This window comes from Mauremys reevesii, linkage group 15 (genome assembly GCF_016161935.1).
Source record: "Mauremys reevesii isolate NIE-2019 linkage group 15, ASM1616193v1, whole genome shotgun sequence".
Classification (NCBI taxonomy): domain Eukaryota; kingdom Metazoa; phylum Chordata; order Testudines; family Geoemydidae; genus Mauremys; species Mauremys reevesii.
In genome coordinates this window covers 30,982,023-31,001,688 of record NC_052637.1, presented here as the reverse complement: position 1 = coordinate 31,001,688, position 19,666 = coordinate 30,982,023, and the positions used below count along the sequence as shown (strand labels likewise).

Here is a 19,666-nt window from a genome sequence, read left to right as displayed (position 1 = left end):
TGGTGCTGTCTCAGAAGGTCACCACATCATGATCTCACGCCATGTCTTTGCCTCCAAAGGTCATCTTCCTGTGATGCAATGTGAGTCCACCACCGCTAAACAATTATACCATCATACCCACCTAAGACTATCATCATGCTGTAACAAAGCAATGACACCCACTGCCTCAAAATGTCCTGCTGCAACGCAACGGTACCACCTCAAACTATTGTGATGAGGTACAACAAGATAGCACAACCTCAAAACCTGATCACTCCAGGATAATCATAGTGCAGCCTCAAACATTCATACAAATAGACCTACAACAGGACTTCAACATGTAACATAGGAGTGATTGTGTTAAAATAGCCACATGATAATGCAGTGAAATGCTGCTATTTCAGAATCTCATTCTGTTGCAATACATTGGCACTGCATCAAACCAGATTCTGTTCTATCCTGTTCTTATACCATGCTCATCACCATAGTATCTGAGCACCTTCCAGCAGTGCATTAAGAAACATGACTAATATCTGTCATGTGTTTATTCTCTCATGACATCTCACAAAGTACCAAGGATGAATGGATATCCTGGAATGACCTTTCACCTGGTAATATGTTATTTGGAAAATGTAAATCCTAACTAGCTAGTTAGTGCTCCACCCTGGGTAAATAGCCTGCTATAGTTACATACATTAGAACTTTGTATCTGTCTAAGCTCAATATATAGCATTTCTAACACACCTTCCATCCAAACATTTAAAATGCTTCATAAATATTAAACCTCCCAACACCCCTGGGGTGGAGATTAGGAGTATTAGCCCAATTTTATAGATGGGAAAATGGGGACACAGAGGTTAAATGACTTGACAAAGGTCACAGTAACACAGAATGGAGATCAGAAGCCAAATTTCCAGTCCCCCTTGCTTTTCTGCTTCCCACCCCCAAAATCATGTGCGCCACTCAACTACATGGCCTCCTTATCACTGTCCCTTATTCTTCCCATAATAAAAAAACCAAAACAAACAGTATGTATCTCTGGTCTGAATACATTGACTTTGGTGATTTAGTTACAGCAGAGATGAATCTGTCTGTAGTGGCGTGCCATCCACCTCTTGCAAGCACCCTTTCTGGTCGAGTGTGTCTGCTTTTTTTTTGGTCCCCCCAATTTCCTCTGCTCTCGGTGCCCCTCCTCCCCCCCCCCCCCCGTCAGCTGCCACAGTCATCAGGCCAGCCTTCTGTGACTCAACCCTCCATCCAAGTCACATATAGTTCATGTACAAAACTAAAAACAAACCCCTCCTGGGGTATACTGTCCAAACCAACCTATCTCAATGTCTTCCGTAATGTCCTGCAGCTCTTTCTAGGCTCAGTCCCTTCACAATTCAACAAGCCCCACCACTTTACCCCTCCGTTGGTAACATCTCTGCAGCCCTCAGTCTGACCAGCAGGACCTCTCTCAGTACCTGACTTGGTATGCTTATGTACAGAGGTTCCTGTTCTGGGATGGAACAGTACCCCCAGGGCTTCCTCCCAACTACTTCAAAGGTTTGTTACAAGAAGGAGGGAGAAAAATTGTTCTCCTTAACTTCTGAGGGTAGGACAAGAAGCAATGGGCTTAAATTGCAGCAAGGGCAGTTTAGATTGGACATTAGGAAAAACTTCCTAAGTGTCAGGATAGTTAAGCACTAAATAGCTTAGGGAGGTGGTAGAATCTCCATCACTAGAGATTTTTAAGATCAGATTAAAGAAACATCTGTCAGAGATGATCTAGGTAATACTTAGTCCTGCCATGAGTGCAAGGGACTGGACTAGATTACCTCTTGAGATCCCTTCCAGTCCTACAAGTCTATGACTCTTCACCTGACCTTTAGTCTTCTGGCCCTCCAGCTGGGTCAGTCTCAGTCCAGACCCCCTCTAGGGGTGGGGTAACAGTTCTAGGTTCAGTCCCTTCCCTGAGCCTGTCTAAAGTGTGTGCATGTGTGAAACCTAGGCCTACCCACTACTCCAGGCCCCAATCCAGAGATCCTCAAAGTAGCAGCCACATCCCTTTAAATAACTACCACTTCCCCACAGCCCTTGAGTTCCTGCAGCCACCCAGGAGCACCTTCCTTGCTCCCCTAGTTCCTACCACCAACTACCTGCCTTGGCCCTTGCAGCTCCTGCAACCAGCCAGAAGTCCCTTCCTTACTCCATCAGTGCCTACAGCTAGCTAGAACCATTTCTTGCTCCCCAAGTCCACAGCAGACTGAACTTATGTTGGCCCCACAGCTCCTTTTATATAGGCCTGATGGGCCCTGATTGGCTACTCCCCGCAGCCTCTTTCCTGATTGGCTTCATCACACTCAGCTGCTCTAAGGAGCTTGGGGGTCCCTCTCCACTGACATTTGCTGGGATAGGGTGTAGCAGGGACGAGACCTCAGGGCCTAGTTCACCCTGTCATGCTGTCCCACTGTAAATATAACACAATAATAATTACATATAGAAAAGTATTGGATTAAAACATGATTCAATGTGGAAGTAATAAACAATATTTTAAATTGTACTTTGTTTTATTGTTCCAGAATAGTCCATCACACCAGGGGATACAGACATGTACGGAGAAGAGGCCATACTCTTGAATTCTATCTTAACAAAATCTCTCATTTTTATGTTCACTTTATATTTAAAATGTGAAGATCAAAAGATGACAATCTTCTTTTTAGCACTGAAAACGAGTAACAACTAGATGCTTAGAAATCTGCTAGTTTCTGATTGGTTGAAGCACAGTGTCAATTCTCTGGGCTAATCATGAAATATCTTTTCATGAATGCTGCAGTAATGGTCACAATATAATCAGCATCCATCAGACAAAATGACAGCACTTACATTACACTGGCTAGGCCATATGAGTAACGAAGTGAAGTTACTGGAAAATAATATTTTTGCAAGAAAAGTATCTGCTCTGAGCTTAGCTATCTTTTGCCAAGATGTTTATTTTTTATCAGTATCTTAGCTTTGACTTTGTACATATTTTGCATCTTCAGAACATGCTATATTTTATTAGCATTACTTGATTTAATCAGCTTTTTTACTTGAAAGCCAACTTGAGAACACGCTATATGCCAGTACAATCTGATATAAAAGAGATAGTCTTCTTGAGGTATCATCTTGCCCCCTTGAAGTTATTAGCCATTCAACATGTTCCATTTCAGAACATTCAGACGTCAAGCATGTCATAATACTTTGTACTTCTAGAACCCCTTTCACATGAACATCTCAAAGCATTTAACAAACATTAATCCTCAAACCACCTGTTAGGTGGATGGATATTATCATCATCCCCATTTTGCAGATGGAGAAACTAAGGCACAAAAGTTAAGGCCAACATTTTCAAACTTGTGTGCCTAAAGATGGACACTTAAATCCATAATCAGAGGCCTGAATAAAACTGTATTAAGTACCCAAAGCTCCCATTGAAGTAAATGGGAGTTGGACCTCAAACTCAAACCACTTTTCTTTAGGGTCCCTATATATGGATTTAAAAATCTCTAATTTTAGGCACCCACATTTGAAAAAGTTGGCATAGGTTATTTGCCCAAAGACAAGACTGCATCAGAACCCAGGAGTCCTGGTTCCTAGTGCCCTATTTTAACTCCTAGATTACACTTTTTTATTAAGACAACAGTTATGGGAAAATAAGTCTTAGAGTGTCCAAAAATTGACATTGCATATTGTTTGGTGGGATAGCCATGATTTATGAAGGGACAGTAAAATTCAACTGTATCTTACTGAGGATATAATGAGAAGTCTGTTGCATTAACATTTTTGTATTGAAGGTGGTCATGCGGTCCCTATTGTACGTCACTAGTATGCATTGCCTGTAACATTTCTATCCTTTATGGATCTATCAACTTAATATCCTCATGAAGAAAACAAATTTGGGGGCTAAACTACATGACAATCACTTTAAAATAAGTGGTATTTAGATGTTTGAGTGAAATCTCAAAATACCCAGTCCCTTGAAGATCCCAAATGTATCATACATATGAAAGACTGCTGTCTGCACTAGGAAAAGCATCTGTTGACCAATCCTCTCTGCCTTTCTTCAAATGGGGTTGAAAACAGTTTGGCTGCTAGTGTAAACAGGAAAATCATTTGGATGGGGTTGGGACCTAGCAACCAAACCATTTTCATCCCTGACGCAGCTTTAACCAGTTTTTTTAAACAATGCTGAACATCTATCCTGATCCACATTGGTCGTAAAGCCATGTCCACATGAACCTGTTCCTGACACCCATCATCAGCAATAGGTTATTTTCCTCACACAGGCAGCACATTCAGACTGTGGGGAGCAGGACTCAACCACAAAACCTCCAAGCTTTTTAGCAGCAGTGCTGGCAGTCTACAAAGGAAGCATCACTTAAGTCAAAAGTATACAAACGGCAAGAGCATACCAGGACAAAGGTCATAAGGATGAGTTTGTGGACTTTAAAAGGATTTGGTATGCTATCCCTGCTACATTTTATATGTTGGAATGAATAAGCACCTTCTATTGACAGTTTGCTAGACTAGTCGAGAGAAAAAAAATCTCTGAAGGATTTGTGGACAATAGTGGTTTTAGTTATCAAATCTTTTTAAGACACTAGGAGTTTGTACTCAGTCATCTTCCAGTACTATTGAAGGCAGCTGTTTGAGCAGACTCTTTCAGGCAACATCAGCTGGAGAATGAGGTACTAGACACAAAGGATTTGAGGTTAACTGAGTGGGTCTTTTGTTTTAATAATGTGTTGAAATCCTTCTGCAAGGACTTAACATAAGATGAATAGAGGGATATTCTTAAAGCTACAGCACCTGACTCATTGCTACAGAGGATTATATTTTTCCTCCCTCTTTTGCACAGGGAAACATTTGTACTTTGGGTATAAACCCATTTTAAAGGGTCTGGTTTCCTTGACAAACCATGCAACTCCCCTTGATATTGACAGGAAGTAAATGAGCAGGTTAATGACAAATGAAGCACCATTGTACTTCTGTCTGAGGTTAAGGGATACCATATCACTTTTGAAAACATATTGGTGCTCCCTGTGTGTTTTTTTACTCCTATCCCCTTAGGGAAGAAGGAACATGAATCAAAATGCAACTGGAAGTTTTCAGCCTAACTGTAGGCAGGAGAGATCAAGAAATGAAATGTAAGGAGACCTCATCCTCTATTTTAGAAGCTGAAGCAAGTTCAAACAGATCTCTTCTGGATGAACAGAAAGCTTTTTCCAAAGAACAGTCTTGGCATATCACCATCCATCTGAAAGAATTTTAGAGACTTGGGGTGGGTTTTCAGAAATCTTGGGCTAGACAACAAGTCTTTCCTGATGAGGTTGAATGGCAGAGCTTCTGAAGCCAATGGGGAAAAATATTCTCAGAATCCCACATAGGAATCTGGAGGAGGAAACTAAGACTAAACAGAGTCATTGATCTACCTAATTTTGTTTTTAAAGGAATCATTTTGCCCATAGCTCCAGATATAGAAATATGTGCAGCAAAAAGCAATTTAATCTCCACAGGACAGTGTAGATCAGAAGTGCAGTCCAGAACAAGTGCATGCTGAGGAAGGAAATACTCTGCTTACAATTAACTGAAGTGGCCTACAACCAGAGACTAATACTCCCAATAGTTATTTGAAAATTACCACAAAGCACAGGCATGTTCAGTAGTTTATTTTTGCCAGATGTTTATGAGTCCTCTGAAGGTGGGTAACAATGTGTTAGCAGGGATGTGAGAAAAAACACTATTCAATCAACTAACTTTTCTAAAGCGTAGAGGCCATATTCTACCATGCATGAAATCATTGTGAGTGAAATGATTGTGTTTGCTAGGCAGTAGGCGTAGGGATCACTCACACAATGATCAACTCTTGAGGCTATTTGGAAAAGCTGGTCATCAAGGAGCAGGGCTTTACTTCCTACTTCCTTTATGCATAAAGTACCTATGACTAACTGAAATCCTTAGGACAGGGTAGGCAACCTATGGCACGTGTGCCGAAGGCGGCACGTGAGCTGATTTTCAGTGGCACTCACACTGCCCAGGTCCTGGCCACTGGTCCGGGGGGCTCTGCATTTTAATTTAATTTTAAATGAAGCTTCTTAAATATTTTAAAAACCTTATTTACTTTACATACAACAGTTTAGTTATATATTATAGACTTTAGAAAGAGACCTTCTAAAAATGTTAAAATGTATTACTGGCAGACAGAACCTTAAATCAGAGTGAATAAATGAAGACTCGGCACAGCACTTCTGAAAGGTTGCCGACCCCTGTCCTAGGAGATTCCTGGTGAAGTAGAACAGACCTAAAGCCAAAACAGGAACATTCTATACAGACAGTGAAGAGAGGAAGTAATAAGAGATCTCCGTGGTCTTTCATTAAAGTCTTGGATTACAGCCCCACTCCACTGTAGCCCTCATGTATTGTACTCTCCTTGATATATGACTGAGTGCTTAAATGGGGCTTGAACTCTTCCTCTTTCACCCAGTAAGACAGCATAATGTTGAAGCAGGGTTTGGAACCTTCTTTACAATAACTGAATGCACCCATGAACAGAGATCAAGTTTCTGATCTATCTTCTATACTTCTTGGATTCTCACTTTGGTATTCCAAACATCTCCTCTAATCCAAATTCATGTAAACTGAACACACTTCCTATCTCAGTTTCCCCATCTGTAAAATGGGAACTATACTTATTTGCTTACCATATAGGGTATGTCTGTGCTACAGCTGGGAGCAAACCTCGCAGTGTAGGTAGACAGACTTGCACTAGCAAACCTCAAGTTGGGCGCTTCAAAATAGCAGTGTGGATCTTGAGTCTCAAGATGACCCCTTAGTCTGCGCTCTGGTGGCTAGCCTGAGCCTCTGACAGGGCTGCAACATCCAAGATGCTATTTCGCACTAGCAGGGCTTGAGCTAGTAGTGTCTACCTGGGCTGGGAGGCTGGCTCCCAGCTGCAGCTGTTTGAGGATTAAAGTTTGTAAATTGTTGTGGAAATATACAAAGCTACAAGTGCTAAGTATTATCACTATGCAGAAAAATAAAGAAAACTGATTATTTTAAACAAGAAGTTTATTTAAACAACAAGACGCTTTACTTGAAGGGAAAACTATCTAGGATCAATGTTTTTTGGAGTAATTTACCCTTAGACAGAGATTGCTCTACATGTAACAGCTACGTACAAAAAAGTTATAAAATCGTCCTTGGTTTTACAATGATAAAAGAAAAACATTGAAATTATCCAATCAAACGAAGTATGCAATGTTTTTGTTTGTCAACATTGAGAGCAAAATAACTTACTGGAATATAAAGATAAAAGTTGAAGGAGCATGCCACGATGGAGAAAAGGGGTATTTTCACAGAACCAGTTTTTTTCCCCACCCCATCTCCATTCCATGTTGATCAAAACATACCATTGGCCATTTAGTTAAAAAAAATATGCATTGTGTCTGTGCACATACACCAGTTACTTTATGTACAATAGAAGGAAGAGGAAAAAAAGAGAGAAGAGAAAAAACTATACTGCAGTAGTCAGGATGTGGCTGAACCAAGTCTCATTTTTCTAATTGTGAATGTGTTATCTGTGGGAGCACAGTTCTGGAGAGGAAAGTAGCAGGTTCTCTTTTTAGTAGACTCCTCCTGTCTGCTGCTGGAACACATCAATTGTATCTTCATCCTCCATTTCCAACTGCATCAGAAAGAAAGAACTGTTTTCAACTCAGCTATTAAATATTAGACATATTTGAAATGTTCTTAGTTTCACATCTTCGCGTATACCTCTTACCACAACTTAAAATCAGAACAAATTCCCAACTTAATGCATTCACCTTGCTTCCTAGGAACATGAAACTTAAAAAGCGATATAAAAGAATGGTGGATAATTGACTATTTAAAATAAAGTAAGATCCACAAGTATATTGATCTGCTCCTCTCTAAGGGCCTCACAGACATTACATTTTAATCTTCTTGCCTGCTCCATCAGACCGCTTCATCTCTGCTATTTCCCTTAGAACACCACCTCTGTCCTACTTCGCGCTTGTTCAAATGCACAGCATCTGAGTGGTTTAATCTACAGTACTAAAGAAACCAAATTATGGCCAAAGTTCCTACATCCAATAAGTAACAACAACAACAAAAAAAAGAAAATGGGATACCAGTTACTAAGTACGAAGAATGTGATGATAGAGACTGTTTCTAGACACGTTGTATGGTAAACAAACAAACAAGTACCAGAGTACTGAACTGCAGGCCATATTACTATACAGTCTTTTCTATAATACAAGTCTCACAACTGGAACTCTGGGGCCCTTACAGGTATGTTTACACTGAAAAAAGGCCCGTGGGAACAAGTCAGAGAGATCAGGTTTACAGTACATCAGAGCCGCTGCAGCACTTCTAGTGTAGTTCTAAGGGCCAGATTCTGCATCTATCGGAAGTCCACAGTGTTCGCTGTTTTCAGTAAACTGATTTAGCTTTAACATTGCACGGAGAGGAGTACAAACTGCATATGATTTTAATTCTCAGCATTTCAGGTTCAACCAGAAGTTTAAATTTAAACAGCTAGGGTGGCATATTCTTTGAAGCGAAAGTCTGGAAACAACAATCCTATGACAACATTGGCAAAATTGTGAAGTCCCTTATTTACCATGAGATGGCATGCTGAAAGCGTGAACTTTAAACAGCATGCAATTCAGGGCTAACTGTTTGTATGCAACTATGCAGAACACTCCCGAAAGACATTCTTGGGCATCACCAATTACTGCCAGAGTGAACCAGCATCCTACATTATTGGGTCTGATTTTTGTTTTTAAACTTACATACTTCAACCAGCCCAACTGCACAACATTTGGTAACATCATATTACTGAGATACGAACAAACTAGAGATACTGGACAATAATTTTCACATTGCAGCATACAATTCTACAATACAGAACTGTCACCTGCCAGGCTTGTCTATATCCTAACAAACACTAAAATTATTATTTGAAGAACGCCTATACTTACCTGCCAGGACCATTAAGCCACCCCAATCACTGTAATCCATAAAGTAATATCCTTACAGGGCTTAGGATCCGTAGAAGCTGTAAATCAACTTATCTGGCACTGGGGTGGTATAAATCTAATATTCTAAATGCAGAATATCGTGTTATTCTATTCCCAACAATTCTGAACTAGTTACTGTAAAAGTCTGACATTAGAACTTGACCATTGGTATATTACTTAAGTATTAATAGTTACATGGCTGTTTTTCTTAGCAGTAGTGTTATAGGCAACTATTAACTCCTGCAGCAAGCTTTAAATATAATTTTTTACCTGTGCAGGTGTATCTGTTTCATTGATTGGCTGCCCATCGAACCGGAATCTGATTTGCCTCATTGACAAACCCTGGCGCAAAGGGAAATAAGTGACATGTTAAAACACTGTTCAGTCTTCACTTTGACTTGTAACTGGAGCTATGTTTTGATTATGACCTGCTTTGAATGACAAATTGCAACGTGTTTAGTTTCTAAAAGATGCATCATTGTCCCTACTAACTAAATATTAAATAAAGTGTACTAGAAATCCCAAATCAAGTCCTGAAGGCCAGAAGCCACTGAAAAAAAAAATTGTTTACAAGAATTTTAAATAATTCAGTGGGAGGAAAGTTAGAAGTAGCACTTTGGGTGGCAAGTGTCACAAGGGGAATAACATCCCTGCTCAAATGTTATCGCGGCTTGATTTCACTTTCTCTAAAAGCAGCAAAATTCTATGACCCCTTTTCTTCTCATAGAAAGCCCACATCAATCTGTTAGTCTGAAGTGACTCAATAAGTAGCTGATTAATCCTGAATGGTTACTTTTGGAATTAATTTAAATTTCCAGCATCTAATGCTGATATCAAGTCTAACCTCCTTATTGAATTTAAGGGACACGTGAGATGAAATTACAGAACCTGGATTATTTAGAACACACACAAGATGAGAAACCAGTAGAATGAACCATTTACAGAGAGCAAATGAAGTTAGGTTTTAAGGGAGTCATCTCCCTTCAGAGGGAGACTACCCAGATAATTTTAATTAAGAAATTTCTATTATCTTATCACTCTCACTAAAATCATTTGGTAGCCCTTTCCATCCACAGAAATACTTTCATTCTCATGTGGGCTTACAGCTAGTTTGTTTTCACTCTAAGTAGTAATCACAACTCTGCACTTTGTTTTCAAAGAGCTTTACAAACTAAACTTAACAGCACCCTTCAGCTGGTCTATCCTCATTCTACACATAGGGAAAGATTAAGGGTTGGTCTTCATTTAAAACTTACAGCAGCATCCTGCTTTGAGCAGGGGGTTGGACTAGATGACCTCTTGCGGTCCCTTCCAACCCTGATATTCTATGATTCTATGACTATGTCTGTCAGGGTGTGAAAAAACCACACCTCTGAGCAACATAGCTATGCTGACAAAACTCCTTGTGTAGATACAACTATGCCAAGAGAAGAGGGCTTCTGTTCGTATAGCTAACATTGTTTGGGGAAGTGATGTTCCTACAATAACCTGTAACTCCTTCTGTCAGTGTCCACTATGTCTAGTAGAGCAAACATAGCCCAAATGAGTGAGGAAAGGATACAGTCAATGGCAGAGCTCTGTTGTCTCTGCCTCCCAGTTCTGTCTAGTTTTCCTGTAGGAGTCCTAGACATTCATCAAGATTATTTGTTTTTCAAGTGAGGTTAATGTGGTGGAAGGTGCTGGACTGACAGCCTTGATGAATTAAGTCCTCAGTTAGCCCTAGAACAGATATAGGAGAGGAAACAGAAATCGGTTTTATTAATTGCTTGTTATGGGGGGCTTGTGTTGTCAGGAAAGATGTTTTAGCAAGATTATTCAATTAGTAAAATTTTACCAACTATAGTTCACAATGAAGGAATCTCCCCACTAGGGCAATATCTCATCTTGAAGGACTGAAATAAGTCTTCAGATTCTGGTATTGTTCATCCATAAGCTCATATAAGTTTAAGATATAAGCCTGTGGCTGACCAAACAGCAAAGTGGCTCCAGAACCCTCTGCTGCACAAAGGAATTTGGTTCAAACTCCAGTGTCAAAGGACAGAGTGCTGCATATAGGCAGCTTACTTAGCCCTTGGAATGAAGTAACTGGTGTTGCCGGCCTCTTTAGGAAACTATGTCTAGTTACTAAATAGAGTATTTGAGGGGAAGGACTAACAAGAGGTGGAAACTGGAGGCTCCTCCCGAGAGGGAAAGAACATACTACTTTCTCTGATGTTGTGGATCTTATATGTTGCATTCTGAAAATGTTAAGTTATTTTGTAGTGGTTCCTGGCAATTTTGTACGGGTCCCAAGTGAGACTTAACAGAAAAGTGCGCATTTGAGAACTCCAATCTCACAAAGATATGGATTTTTCTGCACTTCAATATATTGGAACAATTTCCAGTAATACATTCTTCCCAGAAACAATGATGCTCAATAGTCTTGATCTTCTGAACCTATAGCTGAAGACTATTATATACACTACATGACTTCTACTCTTTAAAGTTATCTAGTCCTCTGCATTGACTAGCTTTTGTGTTTCCTCAATATGCATGAGTTTTTTTGCTTCAACTTTATGTTTCTTAGCCAAAATTTTCAAGTTTGGGAGTCTACAGATAGGCACATAAGTTTTGATTTTTAGAAGTGCTAAGCATTCACAGTCCTCAATGACTTCAGATGGAAGTTGTGGGATCTATGAAAGCACCTATGAAAAATCTGCCCACCTGTTTAGATACTTAAATGGCTATTTATTTTTAGGCCTTCAAGTTTTAAAATCATTACCCTTGACTTGTGAACCTTTAAAAATAGTTGCTTACCTCATTTCCTATTTTAAAACAGGATTTTGGATGTTAGTTTATTCAAAATCTGGTTTCTGCTCATCGCAAAAATTGCCTAAATCCTAGTACTCATCCTGCCTCAGAGTGAGGGATGGGATAGATGACGTCTTAAGGTTCCTTCCAGCCCTAAATTTCTAGGATTCTGATGGATTTTTTTTTCTATGGGAAAGCCAGAGTTTCTTGCATGAATTTTAATTAAAGATATATAAACTCAGCAAGCATTTTATACTGACTAATTTGGATATGAATTATACTTTCCAGACATAATTAATACTACCTTTCATCCAGAATTCTCAACACACTTTACAGCAGTTTGATATACCTCACAATGCACAATGAAGGAGGTGATATCCATATTTTACAATGGGGAAAACTGAGGTCAGATAACTTACCTAAGATAACAATAAGCCATTGACAGGGCTAGAAAAAAAAAAGACAGACTCAACCATTCACTAATTTATCCTCATAACACCTAGTGGGGTAAGGAAGGTGTATGGACGGCACGCCTTCCCTTACATACTGAGACAGGGTGCTTATAGTGCAGTAGTATTCCTAAGTGAAAGTATGCACCATTCAAAATGATCTCTGATTCTGACTGTCAAGTTGTCACTCAGACCAAATCCACTCTCACCATTAAGCAAGTCTGCTGAACTCCTCCTGCATAATACCTAGGTTTCCTGAGGCTCCCAAGATTAGCTCAAATCCAGACATGGAGAAAAATACATTATAAGCACCTTTGTTCATATGTTATACTTTGAAATCATACAACTAAAGCAGAATAATTTAAATAAGACAATAGCTTTCATTTGATCTTATTGTATAAATCCCTTGAAATAATCCCATTTTAGCATGAAAATGACAGAATTGCTAGTTTTAGGCCTGGCCTACACAGTATCAATGTATCTATTTCGGGCAGGAGTCTGATTTTTACTGAAATAGTTATACTGGCACAGCACGCAATGTGCATAGAGTTAGAAGTATAAAGGTGTTTTAACTATACCAATATTGTTAAAGCCATACAGCTCATGCGTGCAAGATTAACTTAATATTGAAAACAAGCCTTTTAGAGAAGGGACTTCTAAAAAAATACATCCATGAGAAACTTGTGGAAAAAGTTGTCTGTGACACTTTGTCCAGAACTATGGCAAAAAGAAAAAAATATATAGGTGTTTGTAAGTTTCCTAAAATAAGATGATCTTTCAAGCTCTAGGCATTCAAATCATAAAAAAAAAATAGCTTCTCTGGCGTCATTCTTATTTCTGCAACCACTGTTTGAAAACTCCTGTCTTCCAATATCTTTTTGCAAGTTAGAGGAAGGCTCAGTTGTTTGCATAGTATCAGAAGACTTGTTTACTCAGATGAGTTACTTAATCCACTAGACAACTAATTCACTAGAGCAGAGGTTCTCAAACAGTGGTCCACGAGCTCCAGTCAGGTGGCCCGCAGATAGTTCCCTCTAAGGTGTGTGCCTGGGCAGCCGTACATGAATGAAGGGCCACCCACCTAATTAGTGGAGCCATGCAGGCATGGCTCCACTAATTAGGTGCCTGGACCCTGGAGAAGATGCACATGCAAGGTGAGGTGGTAGCCTTGGGGGTGGGGTGGGGAAATAACGGGTAGGCAGGAGGGGGAAGTGGTGTGAGAAGAGGGGGTAGGGGGAATTTTGGACGTGCAGGGCTGCAGCGGACAGAGGTGGAGGCAACTTTCCCCAGCTCCAGGGCTGCGGCTGCTGAGAGAGAGACTGCCTCTTTCCCAGCCCCAGCTCAAGGGCTGCCGCGGCAGGGGAGAAAGGGCACATCCATCACATTAAAAAGGTAAGACTATTGATATTAAAATATGAGTTGTGTGCTTTTATTTGTATAACAAAAAATGTTTATTAATTTTTTTTAATATAACGCTTTTATCCAAAGCACTTTACAATAGTTAGCTAATGGTACAAACAACATTTGGAAAGATCATTAAGTGGCCCGCTGAAACCCTTAGCAATTTTCAAGTGGTCCACAAAAAAAAAAGTTTGAGAACCGCTGCACCAGAGAAAATGAAGCAGAAAATGTGGACTTCATGATCACTCAGCCCACCCCCATACAGTTTTACATTTCAAAGAAATCTGTGACCAGCCATTGGCACTTTCCATATCAGTACAGTAAAACTAAGGCCATAAATCAGAAGTCTGAGATAATAAGATCAAGAACAAACAAACAACTGTTATAAAAGGTACCATTATTACTGTTCAACTGCCTAGCCACACTTCCTTCTACCACACCCTCTCCATGTTTTGGGAGATAGCAATATTAAAGCTGCCTTCCAACAAGAAGGGGCTGTAAAGGAGACTTTATAAAGATAAAGTAACTGTATTTTAACCATTTCTTGAAAACTTTCTCCCAGTCTATTTAGCAACAGACCACTGAAGCAGTACATAATCTGCAACATGATGAGTTTTCTTAAATATGCAATACTGTGATAAGACATTTACTGTCCTCATCCACCTTAATGAAGATAACCCTTCTTATGGGCATTGCTTCCCTTAGTGTTCACACAAGCACCTCACCTGTCGTTCACAATAGGCTTTCATTAGTTTATTAAGTGGCGTGTGCCTCTTAATCTTAAACTGCACCACAGACCCATCTTGCCCTGCCACCTTCAGATTAATGTGGTCATTGTTTTCAGTCTTCACTCCTTCCTGTTGAGGAGAAAAGAAAGAAAGGAGAGGTATGATTTAAAAAAAAGTATGAAATAAGTTAACATTTTACCATGTGGCAACAGGCCATTACAGAGGAGCAAAAGTACTCTACAAGCATCACACTTATGAAATAATGTTAGTATCTTTCAATTTTCCTAGTGTGAAACTCTTCCTAATTTGGAAAAGCAAAAACCCAACAGTATTGAAATTAACAAAGTCTGTCAAGGTCTACTGAAATTAAATAGTACAAACAATGGTGATGGAAGATAAACCTGAAAGGAAGACAGACACACGCTAGCTGTTTAACTGCAAAAATTATTCAATGCTAATGAAATAAGAATAGTTGTCGTCACATGCTTATATACAACAGTACATTTTATCCTTTTAAAGAAAACTAAATTTACATTTAGGATTGTAATCTCAAATATCCTATAAAAATCTCTCACTTTATTTCAATTTAGCCAGTGAAGCTATTTCTGCAATTTACAGATTACAGGAAAGTTTAAATTTAACTTCAATACCACAGCTCTCAAAAGGAAACAAGTTCAGACCTTGCATCTTGTTAGACTTCCAGGAGAGTCCTTTAAAGTGATTAAGACCTGAAACTAGCAGCTTTACCCTTTTTTAAACAAGTAGAAATAAACAATTTAAACCTTCCACTTCAATAAAAACATTACACACAACTAATGCAAAAATTACTTTAGGGTTTTTATTTTCATACAGTGATAGATTCTAAAGGCCAGAGGGGTCCATTGTGATAATCTAGTTTGGCCTCCACAGGCCATAGAATTTCCCCAAAATAATTGCTAGAGTTTATCTCTTAGAAAAAAAGACCCAATATTTAGTTAACAATTGTCAATGATGGAGAATCCACCATGACGACCCTTTGTAATTTGTTTCAATGGTTAATTACTCTCTGTTAAAATGTATGCCTTATTTCCAAATAATTTGGGGGCGGAATGGGGAAAGCACTCTAACGCCGAAGATAAAAAGCTACCCCGTGCAATAACACAATACTAGTCAGTTCAAACTAAGCATCTGTCCTTCAGAAATAGACAGCTCTGAGGCCTTTGCTTTTAAGAAAAAGGCAATACCAGAGACACTGAGCATAGGGAGCTGTGTTCCAGCTTCACCTCACTGTTAGGCCAAGTCCTCCCAAATCCAGCCTCGCATAAGATTTCAGAAGACAACAATGTGCAAACAGAGGGGGGCAGGTCTGCATGTGACAGATACTCCAGCAAAAAAAAAAAAAAAGTGGGGGGGAGAAGAGAGAAAGAACCACAACCTGCTGCCGAGGGAGAGCCACACTCGGAACCCCGGAGGGGAGGGAGGATGGGTCCTTTAAATGGGAGAGGCTTTTTGGCGCCTTCAAACTCCGTTTAAAATGAAACCCCAGCAGCAGGGACTCACAGGTTGCTCCATGCTGCTCCCATTCCCCCCGCCAGGCCGCCCAGAGCCTCATGAGACCCGCCCAGGGCAGGGGGCGCTGGGCAGCAGGAGGCACAAAAGACCAGGGCTGGGACCGCCGCGCTATTTCAGGGTCCCTCCTCCCCAGGGGAGGCCAGGGCCGGGCTGAGCTGCCCCGCTATCAGAGGGGGAGGGCTGGGAACTGCCTCAGCTCAGGGTAGGCGAGGGATGCTGCAGCCCTCCGCCCCCTCCAAAGCCAGGCCCGGGCCCACATGGGCGGGGGTGGGAATCCAGCCCCTCAGGGAGGCGGGGGCCGCAGCCGCGCTTGGGCCTGCGGAGGAAGCACAGCTCCGGTTCGCCCCGCTGCGGCCCCCAGGGAGCCCCCCTGGAACGGAACCAGGTCCTCCACCGGGGGAAACAGCGGGACCGGGGCGGGCGGCCCTGCGGGGGCCGGAAAACGGAGCGCGAAGGCGGCCGGGCCTGCTACGGAGGGGGGAGGAAAATGGCGCGCAGAGCCGGCGCGGCAGAGTCGGGGCTGCTCCCCTGCCAGGCCAGGCCCGGGCCCGGCCTCTCCTTGCCCCCGCCCGGGGGTTCCTCCCTCACCTTGGGCTTTTCGTCGGCCATGGCAAGGCAGCAGGGTCCGGGCTGCTCCGAGCGCTTCACAAAGGGGGGAGAAAGACCGAGCGAGGCGAAGAGAGACAGAGGGGGAGGCTGGGGTGAGCGCGCACGCACTGCCGCGGGACCGCGCTTTACCCTGCGTGCGCGCGTCCGCGCCGCCCCCCAGCCCAGGCCCCATTGGGTCCGGCCGCCGGGAGCGCGCTGATCCGTTACATAACACGGCCGAGAGACGGAGCGTGCGCGCGCACGGGCATCTCCCAGCCCTGCGTGCGCGTCCCCCGCCCCGCCGGGCGCAACGGGCTGTGCCCGTGCCCGTGCGGAGTGTATTGTCCTCTCAAAATGGCCGCCGGTCTGCAGCTACGGCCTCCATTTGCCCAGGTGCCCCACCACACATCCCTCTGCCCTCCCATAGCAGCCTTCTTCAGCTTTGGGCACTGTGTATGTCTGGGCCTAGGTGGGCCCCCCTGAACTCCCCTAGATACATGCCAAGGGGGCCCCGAAGCAGGCCCTCTAATGCAACTGTTTTCATCATATCCAGCTGTTTTCAACTCATTTGGGCTATGAAGCAAAAAACAAAACATGTACTTTTTAATTCATAAAGTTTATGGGAGGTGCATTTTAGAAGCAGATATATAACAAAAATTGCACAGACTAAACATTAAAAGTTGTGTAATGTCAAATAAGAAAACTGATTCACGAGCAAAACTCAACCTTCCTTTCAGATTTTCCCAGTATTCTTTCACCATGGGTGCTGCTCCCCTTTTTCCTTGTCTTTTGCCATGGATTTTTCTTCCCTAATATTAGTCCCCTTCTCAAAGCCCATCTAACTTAGCCTTACACAAAGTTGGCTGGAAACTGAATCCTCACACCCACTTGTCACCGGTTGTCTAGAAATTCAATCTTCACACTACCTGGGTCCAAGAGTTTGAGGTCATCACAGGGCATCCGATCTACAAGAGGAACTTGGCCTATTGATTCACATACTATGTGGATTGACCGACCACTACCTGCATTCAGTGGAGGGAACATAAATTTGCCTTGTGGAGCTGCATTATAGCCTGGCCTCCCATGCACTGTAACATTTCCACTATATATATCAGCACTGATAGTTGGAATCTAATGTAATATACCATGCAACCTTCTGGTCTCAACATCCTACTCATTTTCATGTTCAAGGAGCCCAACATGGGTGTCTCCGTAACATGATTATAACATGGCTTGGATACAAACACAGGAAAGACCAAACTGTATTTGAACACTACCAATGTACTATTCATGCTGTAACCTGCTATGGAACACTGCATTCAGTTCTGGCCAACACATTCTATCAGAAAGATACTGGCTAACTGGAGGGAATCAGAGGTTGAATTGGGAAGGGAATGGAAGTGAGACACTCTTCCAAGCCATATCTGCTTGAGGCACAAACACTCCACTCACAATAGATAGAGCAGTTCTTGTTGGAAGATCTGCCCATTATGTGTTTTGATCAGAAGTTAGTTAATCTTTTTTGTTCCTTGTTTGTATATAGCTACAAGAACAATGGGATCCTGGTCCATGACTGGGGCTCTTGGGGGAGGGTCTAGAATACAAACAAACAAAATAATCCTTATGCTTCAGTCTATACTCTATTGAGATGACAAGAGGAAGTTCCTATCTCAACTATTGTTCCAGGCTCTGTCAAATAGTCAGTCTGAAGATTTTCTTAGTAATCAAGCACACCAGACCTGTAGGGTTTTTTGTTTTTTATTAAACAAAAGATTAGATTCTGGAACACAAAATGACCAGGTCTACAAAAGGTACAGTTCGCAAAGATGCTACAAGTTGACACAATTCAACTGCTAGAGACAGTTGAGTTTCAGGATGCCAGAAGGGTTAACATGCAAGAAATAATTTAGAGATAAAAGGGAAGGAATAAGAGTCCACAAATTCTCAAAGGATACCAACAATAAGGAGGGAACAGAATTCTTTAGTGATGTACAAAACTGTATCTACCATAGAACCTCTTGAACAGAAATTCCATGCTTGAATAAAAAGAGCAGAGAAGTAGAATACTACCAACCACCTGACCAAGATGATGGTGATGTGACTGTGAAATACGCAGGGAGATTAGAGAGACTACAAAAACAGAAAACCCAGTAACAGGAGATTTCACTATCCCTATATTGACTAAGTACGTGTCACCTCAGGACTGGCTGGAGAGATAAAAATTTCTAGACTATATTAATGACTGCTTCTTGGAAGAGCTAGTCCTGGAACCCACAAAGGGAGAGGCAATTCTTGATTTGTCCTAAGTGGAGCATAGGATCTGATCCAAGAGGTGAATATAACAACCACCCAGTAATAGCAACCATAATACAATTAAATTTAACATCCTTGTAGAAGGGGAAATACCAAATAAACCCACCACAGTAGACTTTTACTTCAAAAAGGGGAACTACACAAAAATGAGGAAGCTAGTTAAATAGAAATTAAAAGGAACCATCACAAGAAATTATAGGCCTGTTAGTCTAACATCTGTAGTATGCAAAGTCATGGAAAAAATCTTAAAAGAGAGAGTGGTTCCGGAGCATGAGGCCGATGGCAACTGGGATAGATTACAGCATGGATTTACGAAAGGTAGATCGTGCCAAACCAACTTGATCTCCTTCTTTGAGAGAGTAACAGATTTTTTAGACAAGGGAAATGCGGTGGATCTAATATATCTGGATTTCAGTAAGGCGTTTGATACGGTACCGCATGAAGAATTACTGGTTAAATTGGAAAAGATGGGGATCGAAATGAAAATCCAGAGGTGGATAAGGAGCTGGTTAAAGGGGAGACTGCAGAGGGTAGTATTGAAGGGGGAACTGTCCGGTTGGAGGGGGGTTACCAGTGGAGTTCCTCAAGGCTCGGTTTTGGGTCCGATTTTATTCAATCTATTTATTGCTGACCTGGGAACCAAGAGTAGGAGTGGGCTGATAAAGTTTGCGGATGACACCAAGTTGGGGGGTATTGTCAATTCGGAAGAGGATCGGGATATTCTCCAGGGAGATTTAGATGACCTTGTAAACTGGAGTATTAGTAACAGGATGAAATTCAATAGTGAGAAGTGTAAGGTTAT

The 19,666-nt window shown here is 41.5% G+C and overlaps 1 protein-coding gene across 3 annotated transcripts; it reads right to left on the bottom strand.

Moving 5' to 3' along the window:
* Positions 1-7,056: 7,056 nt before the first annotated feature.
* Positions 7,057-16,797, bottom strand: SUMO2 (small ubiquitin like modifier 2). 3 transcript variants are annotated; one of them, XM_039500244.1, is made up of 5 exons: positions 16,552-16,790; positions 14,410-14,541; positions 12,254-12,281; positions 9,315-9,386; positions 7,057-7,687 (listed from the first exon to the last, which is right to left on the bottom strand). In XM_039500244.1, the coding sequence occupies exons 1-4, from the start codon at positions 16,570-16,572 to the stop codon at positions 9,334-9,336; spliced, it is 234 nt and encodes a 77-aa protein (XP_039356178.1). In that variant the 5' UTR covers positions 16,573-16,790; the 3' UTR covers positions 7,057-7,687; positions 9,315-9,333. The 3 variants fall into 3 exon arrangements, with proteins under 3 accessions (XP_039356178.1, XP_039356176.1, XP_039356177.1); XM_039500242.1 differs by lacking the exon at positions 12,254-12,281 and having other exon boundaries at positions 7,446-7,687; positions 16,552-16,769; XM_039500243.1 differs by lacking the exons at positions 7,057-7,687; positions 9,315-9,386 and adding an exon at positions 9,393-10,763 and having other exon boundaries at positions 16,552-16,797.
* Between the last annotated feature and the right edge of the window lie 2,869 nt (positions 16,798-19,666).